This window comes from Sabethes cyaneus, chromosome 2 (assembly GCF_943734655.1).
Source record: "Sabethes cyaneus chromosome 2, idSabCyanKW18_F2, whole genome shotgun sequence".
NCBI lineage: Eukaryota > Metazoa > Arthropoda > Insecta > Diptera > Culicidae > Sabethes > Sabethes cyaneus.
In genome coordinates this window covers 128,596,465-128,606,610 of record NC_071354.1, presented here as the reverse complement: position 1 = coordinate 128,606,610, position 10,146 = coordinate 128,596,465, and the positions used below count along the sequence as shown (strand labels likewise).

The 10,146-nt window shown below is 41.9% G+C and overlaps 1 protein-coding gene across 1 annotated transcript; it reads right to left on the bottom strand.

Annotated features, from left to right (window-relative positions):
• Positions 1 to 9,022: 9,022 nt before the first annotated feature.
• On the bottom strand, positions 9,023 to 9,873 carry LOC128735979 (uncharacterized). Its single transcript, XM_053830465.1, has 2 exons — positions 9,170 to 9,873; positions 9,023 to 9,128 (listed from the first exon to the last, which is right to left on the bottom strand). Exons 1-2 carry the CDS (start codon positions 9,871 to 9,873, stop codon positions 9,023 to 9,025), a joined length of 810 nt encoding a protein of 269 aa, XP_053686440.1.
• Between the last annotated feature and the right edge of the window lie 273 nt (positions 9,874 to 10,146).

Here is a 10,146-nt window from a genome sequence, read left to right as displayed (position 1 = left end):
CCCCACACATATGAGTCCGTCTAGGGTTTTACCGCGCCCAGAATCGCGTTGATTTTGATCTGTGTGTCATATGCGGCCAATAGACGTCCATTCAATGGGCCACCTTGTCTTCTATATGCTCATCACCCCTCTTTCGAAGCTAGGCGTTACCGACTTGCTGATCTGCCCTCCGTTTTCGCTGCAACTCAACCAGAATTCTTGAAATCAATCTATTGACGACGTTCCAAGTGCCCTCATCTAGACACATTTTCTCAACAATGTTGTCTACGTTTAGAGCGAACATATCCTCGCGCACCGCTTCAAATCTGGGGCATACAAAGACCACATGCTCGGGTGTTTCTTCAACATCTCCGCACTCCGGGCAGAAGGGTGACCATGCATGCCCGAATCGATGTAAATACTGTCTGAAGCAACCGTGTCCCGAAAGAAATTGCGTCAGATAGAAGTTCACTTCTCCGTGCTTCCTGTTCACCCAGGCTGAGAGTACCGGTATTAGCGTCCATCTTCCGTTAGCCGCGGAGTTCCACTCTAGCTGCCATTTTGCCATTGACTCCGCTCTCATAGCTTTTCGAATTCCTGTGGTACCCTTCCGCTTATAACATTCGTTGTCTTCTGCCAAAATGATATATATGGGAATCATTCCGGCTATGACGCAGACCGCTTCCGAAGAAATAGTTCTGTACGCGCTCACGACCCGCATTGCCAGGAGCCGATACGTACTGTTCAATCTCTTCTTATTTCGCTGGGTTTTTAGAGCTGCTATCCAAGCAGGTCCACCGTATCTCAGTATAGAACAGGATACGCTGGCTAACATGCGCCTTTTGCTGCTGTTTGGACCAGAGTTGTTTGGCATAATTCTGGCCAGTGCGTTAATCGCTTTGCCCGCCTTTTCGCAAGTGTAGTCGACGTGGTAGTTGAAATTTAGCCGATCGTCAATCCATACATCTAGGTGTTTCAACCATCGCTTCGAGGCTATCGTGTGCTCTCCCACAACAATCTCCGCTGATTGAGCTGCCTTGCAGTTGCTGACCACCAGCACTTCCGTCTTATGTTGGGCTATTTGCAATTTCACCCCTTGCATCCAGCTTCCGATTATGTTTATCGACTCGGTTGCCAGCATTTCTATCTGTTCCAGCGACTCTCCTGTTACTACTACTACGATATCGTCTGCGAAGCCAACGATCTCCGCGCCTCTAGGCAAAACCAGTTTTAGTACACCGTCGTACATACAGTTCCAGAGAGATGGACCTAGGATAGAGCCTTGCGGGACTCCTGCTGTAGTCCTGATCATCCTCTGTCCCTTGTTTGTCTCGTAAAGCAGCACCCGATCCTCGAAGTAGCTTTTCAAGATCCTGCACAAATAGTCAGGGACGCTCATTCTATGGAGCGCTAGTGAAATGGCCTCCCAGCTGGCACTGTTAAACGCGTTCTTAACGTCAATCGTTAGCACTGCACAGTATCGGTTACCCCTTCGCTTCTGTTTGGACGCCTTCTCAGCCCTTTCGATCACTGTGCAAATGGCGTCCACCGTAGATCTCCCTTTACGAAACCCGAACTGTCTCTCTAAGAGTCTGTGATCACTCTCCAAGCATACCGTCAACCTGTTTAAAATGATCCTCTCCAGTAGTTTTCCAAGTGTATCCAGCAGGCATATGGGTCTAAACGATGCTAGATCTCCCGGAGGTTTTCCTGGTTTAGGCAGCAACACCAGTTTCTGTATCTTCCACCTCTCTGGGAAGTGGCTTTCGTCTAAACATTTCTGCATTACCGTTCTGAACATGCAATTTCTGGCAGCAGGGTTACCGTTGATACGCGCCTTTCAATTGCTCTTAAAGTTTTAAAAATAATTGCTGTTTTTTTGAAGATCGGTTTCATACAAGTGGTACAGCTGTGTTATATGAGGGTCACACTTGCGGTGTTTTATCAAGTTTAGTGATTTCGAGTGCAAATTAATTAAATTTGAAATAAAAGGAATGCTCTTTGTGGAATATTGTGTTCTATAGATATCTTAAAAGGCCTTATCGCTTTGCAGCAGTGGTCGTGCATGCCTTGTACTAAAAATATGATTGCAGTGTGTTAAATTATACCTGCTACAGTGCTCGTGAAGGACCGTTAATCATTAGTTGTGAAATATGTTGCTGAAACTTTTAGACCAATGCGCTTGGTACTACCGCCGTCACTCAGTTGTGGTACTATAGTTACATTGTCTCTGTAGTGTCGCTTCTCTGTGGATCAACATCTTGCATACATCTATACTTCCAATAGTTTGGGTGCAATTTGAAACTGTCCTGATCGAGTAGAGCGTTTGCTAAAGTGGTGGAAGGACTGAGTGTATTGATATGCGTTTGATTGCGTAAGTGTGGGTGGTGCTCTTTCTCGATCAGGCGAATTCGTTTTATACACGGCTATACATCTAATAGTTTGGGTATAATTTCGTGCGTTTGTTTGAAAACATAGCTTTGGCTAGAGTAGTGTGAATGAGTACACTGATGTTCTCTAGTAGCATTACTCAGCACGCTTTCCTTTACGTGAACATATGCAGTGTCTGTATCTAACAACGGAGCTCAGCTGATTGGATACGGCTATACATCAAATAGTTCGGGTGCAATCCGGCTACTACCATCGTTTGATACAACCTAAGTATATTGGCTTAAAATTGAATTGTGCGCTCGACTTCTATCACGCAGCGCACACAGTGCAGTGCTACTGTATGCCCGTCTGTGTTGTTGTGCTCTCTGAGAAGATTTCCAGTTGCATGCGGCTATACATCCAATAGATCTAATGCGATCTGTGCGAGCCTTCCAGATAGAACGACACGACAGCGAGGACAAACGTATGTCTGAATGTTTTGATTGTACAATATAGGAGCGCTGTGAATTGCGGCTTACGTAGTATGATAGCACGGTGATTTGTAAGTTTAAATGCATATTTAAAGTACAAGGTAGGTTTTTATTTACACATTTCTGCAAGCGGTAACGGTAGACTGTCACGAGCCGATAGAATACACTGCACAAAAAGCAGCTTTTCACTGCGCACGCATCTAGTTTGCGTTAGCGCACTCATTTAGAAATCGCAATCAAACTGTACTGCTGTATGAATTCGTTCATTCACAGATTTTAAATTAAATAGCTACTGGATTGTTTTTGTTTTATTTAAATTTTAAACTTTTCGACGATGATGGTAGAAAATGAAATTCATTGCGTGGAGTGTAACAAGAAGGAGGCTGATCCCAATAAAGTCATTACGTGTTTATACTGTTTTTCTAGTGCGCATTTTAAATGTCGTAATATAAACGGCAATGCGGTTAGACGCATTAAAGAATCTCCCTATTTCTGCTCATCGGATTGTTCAGCTACGTACCAACGAATTATTAAAATGAATCATAACAATCAGTCGATGGTTTCAGCACTTGCTGCTGAATTAAAAACTGATGTGGCTTGTGAAATGGAAGATGTAAAAAAAGAAGTAAAACTTATCACTTCTGCAATTGACGCATCCCAGGAATTTTTGTCTTCCAAATTCGATGATATTCTTGCAGATTTTTTAGAACTGAGGGCCGAAAACGAGTTGTTGAAACAAGAGGTCAATGTGCTCAAAAAGTCGAACACCACTCTCACTGAGGTCGTTCGCAAACTTGAATTAAATGTTGACAAATCCAATCAATTGACCACTTGTAACAACGTTATGTTATTTGGCATCCCAGTTACAACCAATGAGAATACCTCCGAACTTGTAGGGAAAACTTTAGCCTCCCTTGGAGCATCGTCAGGGATTGACTCAGTCGCATCATCTAGTCGAATTTTTGCAAATACAAAATCTGGTAATCCTCTAGTTCCGATTAGAGTTGTCTTCAAAAACGCAGAGGCAAAAGAAGAGATTTTTAACAAAAAGAAATTGAAGGGACAGTTATTTTCAACGTCAATTGACCCTTCACTTTTACTAAATGGGAAAGCTACTACTATTTCAATTCGTGACGAGCTAACGCCGCTTTCATTAGAAATTATCAAGGAACTTCGCGAATCTCAGAAAAAACATAATATAAAATATGTCTGGTCTGGTAGGGGCGGTGTTGTACTTGTGAAAAGGAATGAGAGTAGCAAACCTGAAATCATAAAAAATCGAGTGGATCTAAAAAACTTTATGTCACGTTTAATAAATTTGTCCGTTTCATCTCCCTCTCCAAAAAGAATAAGAAGTACTACTGAAAAAAAATTAAAATAATAAAAGTTATAAATGCTAAAAAAAATTTGTAAACCAACATTATAAAATGGATACTCCACAAATACAAAATAATCTTCACGAGAGTATAGATGATTTTAAAACACAATATCAGCATGGTAATGGTAGAAGCTTACGGATACTTCAGTGGAATATTCGCGGAATGAATGAATTGGAAAAATTTGATAACATACTATATTTTTTAAACGATTGTGATATAACAGTGGATGTAATTGTAATTGGCGAAACATGGGTGAGAGCGGATAGTGCTTCAATTTTTGAAATTCCCGGTTTTCAGTCCACATTCTCATGCAGGGAATCATCTCATGGGGGGCTGGCGTTGTACGTTAACAACAAAATAATGCATAACATTAAAAATAATTGTTCTTTGGATGGATTGCACACCATTCACGTTGAGCTTACTATCGATGGGTCTTCCTTCGATGTTATTGGTGTCTATCGACCACCTTCCTTTGATTTTCATAGATTTTATGACGTCTTGGAAGGCTGGTTGCATGATGCAAAAAAGAACACGCCATGTTTCATTGTAGGAGATGTAAACGTCCCAGTCAATCTGATTGGCAACAATGTTGTGATTATATATAAAAATTTATTGGAATCATATGGCTTCATATGCTCAAATTCAATTCCTACTCGGCCAGCCAGTAATAATGTTCTTGACCATGTAATATGTAGAACAAGTGACGCTTACCGTCTACGCAATGATACGATTGCCACCAACGTAAGTGATCACTCGCAAATTTTGACTTCAATAAATCTTGCTGGGAGACGACAAAAACAGGTTCTTACTAAAAGAATTATTGATAATGTGAGGCTAACTACGATGTTTAATGATTATATGAACAGTATTGTATGCGTGGATAATGTTGAAAATTGTTTTTCAGAAATAATTGCGAAATACAATCAGTTGCTTACTTTGTGCACAAGAACATTTACGACTGAAATAACTGCTAAAAATGAATACTGTCCGTGGATGACATTTGAATTATGGAGGCTAATGAAGATTAAAACAAAATATCTAAGAAAAGTAAAAAGAAACCCTTACGACGCGAACCTTCGAATAATGCTAAATCATGTGACAAGAAAAGTTGAAGCCACAAAAAAACAAAACAAGAAATCATATTATAAAACGCTTCTGAGAACTACTTGTCACTCAAAACTTTGGAAAAATATAAACACAATCTTTGGGAGGGAAAAAGGAAAGGAAACAATAAATTTATCTCAAAATGGAAGTAAAATTTCTGATGCGCAGCACGTCTGCGAAATTTTCAATAATTATTTTTCTAATATTGGCACCAATCTTGCGCGTAACATATCAAATCCTTTGAACGTTAGTCCTACTAGCAACGTTAGATGCGTCTCTAATACAATCTTTTTACGCCCTGCAAGTATTAATGAAGTTACTGCTCTAATAAAAGAATTAGATGTTAATAAGAGTTCAGGCCTGGATAACATTCCAGCAAGAGTAATAAAGGGTAATCCCCAAGCATTTGCGTTCATTTTGTGTCAAGCCTTCAATAAAATTCTTGATACTGGTGAATATCCCAACTGTTTAAAAATTGCTAGAGTAGTACCAATTTTTAAAGCAGGAAACACTTTAGATGCCTGTAATTACCGTCCAATATCTACACTATCGGTCTTTAACAAGATCCTAGAAAAACTACTTGTAGCTCGATTATTAGATTTTTTGAAGGTAAACAATGTTTTTTACAAATTCCAATACGGCTTTAGGCAGAAATGTGGGACTACGACAGCTATAACAGAGCTAATAGACTACATAGTCAGCGAAATTGAATCGAAGAAACTTGTTGGAGGGTTATTCCTTGACCTTAAAAAGGCCTTTGATACCTTGAATCACAATATTCTCTTAAAGAAACTGGAATTATATGGAATAAGAGGAGTGGCAAACAATGTCATTCGCAGTTACTTAACACAAAGAATGCAATTTGTAACGATTGGTGATGCACGTAGCACACTCCACAAAATTGATGTAGGGGTGCCTCAGGGTAGCAATATCGGTCCTCTGTTGTTTTTGATTTACATCAACGACATTGGCAATTTAAACTTGAAAGGGATACCAAGGTTATTTGCAGATGATACGGCATTATTTTATCCTTGCGTTGACATCGGCAGTGCGATATCGTCGATGGAGCATGATTTAAAAGTTCTTTCTGACTATTTTGATGCTAATTTACTGTCACTCAACTTAACGAAAACAAAATATATGGTTTTCCACTCACCTAGGAAAAAACCCGCCGATCACGTTAACCTATGCGTCAACGAAATATCTATAGAAAAAGTAGATGATTTCAAGTATCTGGGTGTTTACCTTGATGCAACGTTGTCTTGGGACCGGCAAATCAAACATATGCAGCAAAAAATTTCATCATTAGCCGGCGCAATGAGAAAAGTTAGCTACTTCGTTCCTAAACACGTATTATTAAAATTCTACTATGGTTGTATTCACTCCCAAATTCAGTATCTAGTTCTCGTGTGGGGCCACGCCAGTAAATCGAAAATTAAGAAAATACAAGTTTTGCAAAACAGGTGCTTGAAAATAATATTTCAACTACCGATACTTTACCCAACGGTTCAACTCTACACAAATAATAGCCACACAGTTTTACCCATCTTAGCCTTACGTGATATGCAAACTGTTATTCACATGCAGAAAGTTTTACATCAACCAGACTATCACCATAATATGTCTTTAAACACTGGTAATAGACTGCAAAATACCCGCCGAGCAAATCTCATACAGCGTGATAGAGCCACAACAAATCTTGGTCAGACGCGAATTTCATTTTTTGGTCCTTCAATTTACAACGCTCTGCCTAACGAATTAAAACAAATCACCAACATCGATCTGTATAAATACAAAATTAAACAATATTTTAAGACAAACATAATCAATTATATAATTTGAGCGTATCAACCATGCCTATGTAAAGTAAATCGTAAATTAAATTTAACTTCTCTCTACCAGTAGCTTAATCAGAATTATTATTAGTTATAGTTATACTGGGCCCCTTAAAAAGGAATATTAAATTCCACTGGGCGCCCATTAAATAGTTTTTAAATAATTTTATGTATCCTCTTTATGTTTTCCTCAGCTTAAATTAATTTCTTTGTTTAGTGTGTTGTCCAGTTCTCTTCTAAGCTGAGGTTTCTGTAAGTGTCCGATACCAGGGGGCTCTCTGTGTGAGCTTTTTGGTAACGGGGGTGAGCGGAGGGTTAATTAAAAAAAAAAAAAAAAAAAAAAAATGTCTGGGTACATCTGCACTGCCGCTTTCAGGGCCACGTTGGGAATTCCATCCGGCCACGGTGCTTTCTTCGCTCTCAGTTTTTTTACAGCTGCTATTAGTTCGTCGTTGGAAACCTGTCTGCGCTCAACGTCGCCGCCTTCCCCTTCGTCATACGGCGTAGGTGGCCAGAGGGTTGGATCATGCTTCGGGAATAGCTCCTCAACAATGGCTTTTAACTTGTCGGGACACCTTTCAGTTGGTATCCTTGGACCACTGAGCTTCGCCATCACTACCCTATATGCGTTACCCCATGGGTTTACATCCGCGTCTCTGCATAGCTCCTTCAGACAGTTCGATTTACTCTTCTTTATCGCCTTTTTTAGTGCAGCCCTGGCCACTCTAAACTCCTCTCTTCGCTCTTCCCTCACTGCGACATTTCTTTCTCTTTGAAAGCTTCTTCTTGCCCTGAGGCAGTTAGCGCGAAGTACGCAGAGCTCCTCGTTCCACCAATAAGCTGGAGGTTGGTAGTTCCTCGGTTCTTGTTTCCTTGGCATAGTTGCATCGCAGGCTTTCACTAGCACATCCGTCAATTCATCTGCGTTTAGGTCCAGGGAATCGCTGTCCGCGCGTAGTACTTCAATGAAAAGGTCCTTGTCGAAGGCCTTCGTTTTCTACCTATGTTTATCGACTCTATTTTTTGGAGCTGCTGCGGGATTCCGTGTGCCAATGGAATACCGGATCGCCTGGTGATCACTGTGAGTATACTCTTCAGATACCCTCCAGTTCATGTTTGCCACCAACGATGGACTGCAGAAGGTGACGTCGATGATGGACTCTCGACCATCCCTGCAGAAGGTGCTTGTGGTGCCCTCATTGCAGAGCCTTACCTCTAACTTAGCCAGAGCTTCCAGCAGACTATTTCCTCTCACGTTGGTGCATCTGGTTCCCCACTCTACCGCCCAGGCGTTGAAATCACCGCCAATAACGATCGGCGTTATTCCAATAAGGTTCTGTGTACAGGTGTCCAGCATATGGTGGAACTGTTCTATTGTCCAACTTGTGGGTGCATAGCAACTGCATATGAAAATTCCATTTACTTTAGCGATCACAAAACCTTCGTGCAGGTTCGAAATCACTTCCTGAATAGGATAGCGTCCCATTACTTGTATGGCCGCCTTTCCTGCTCTATCTGCCACCCAGCTGCCATCACCGTGAGGAACACGATACGGCTCCGCGATAATTGCGACATCACACTTCGCTTCCGTTGTTGACTGCCACAACAGTTGTTGTGCCGTGTCGCAGTGGTTGAGGTTTATTTGAATTACCTCCGTTACTGTTGGCTTGCCTTTTCCCTTCGGTACACAGGGCAATGAAATCCCCCCGTCATGTGGTCGTTGCCGTCTTCTCTTTTGCAGAGCATGCACCTCGATTGCCTTTTGCAGTCACCGGCAAAATGTCCCTCCTGTTCACAGTTCCTGCACAATTTGGACCTGTCAGGACCAGGGCAGTTTCTGGCTAGGTGACCAAAGTCCATGCATTTAAAGCACCTCTCCAATTGGTTGGGAACACGCGGAATAGTCCTGAAGCGACCCACTGCCCAGCAGACGTTTATTCTCTTTAACTTCAACAACTTGTTCGCTGCGTCTGTTGAGAGACATATCGTCGCGGTCTGTGTTCCGCGATACGCCTTTCTTAGCCGGATTTTCATCGGCACCTTACCCAAGATGTTTTCGGTTTCCAGCTTCTGTCTCAGATCGTTTTCCGTAGTAAACATGCTCAGTTCCCTACACTCGATCGTGGTCTCCTGAGATAAGGCTCTCACGTTCGCCTCGTCGCCTAAGACCTTTTCAACCATCTCCTTGAATGCTGAGCTTGCCGGATCTTTTTTCAGCTCAAACAGCAATTCACCATTTTGGGTGCGCCTAGATTTTATCACGTTCTTTTCTAGACCTTTCAGTTTCGGGTCCTCTCTCATCCTTTGAAAGAGAGCAGCGTATGACGTTTCTCCCTTTGCTTCAACAATGAGCGCGTCACCTTTGGTTCTTACCCGGCGAGAATTGGGTTTTCCTTTCTCCTGCTTCCTAACTTCCGTTTTTTCCTCGTTGCGTTTTGTTTCCTTTTCCTTTTCTTTCTTTTTCCTCTCCTTTTTGTTCGTGGCTATGCTCCAATCCGCTCCCTCTTCATCGCTATCGCTCTGGTCGCTCTTGCGCTTTTTGGGCAGCTCGGATTCCACTGGCGAATCTTTTTTCCTCTTCTCCGACCGGTTTTGCGTTTCCTTCACCTTGACTCGCGCTTCTGCCGCAACGTTCTCTAACGTTTCAGCAAGAGCGCTTTCGGCGACCTCCGCTCTTTTCACAAGTGCATTGTGCTCTTCCAAAGCGCTTTTCATGAGGGTCCTTATACCTACTACTTTGCTCTTAACTTCTTTATGCAGGTTGGACTTTTCCTGCGTTAAGTCGCAGAGCTCGTTGACCTTCGTGATAATTGTCCTCAATATTGTGTTTCCAGGTAACCGCCCCTCTCTGGTTTGACTACTTCTCGGCGTAAATAGAGGGTTCAATCCCAGGCTTTGCTCTGTCTGAGAGATTTGCTGGTCTTCGCTAGTACTGTTGCTCCTAGTATGTATGTATGTATGTATGTATGTATGTATGTATGTATGTAT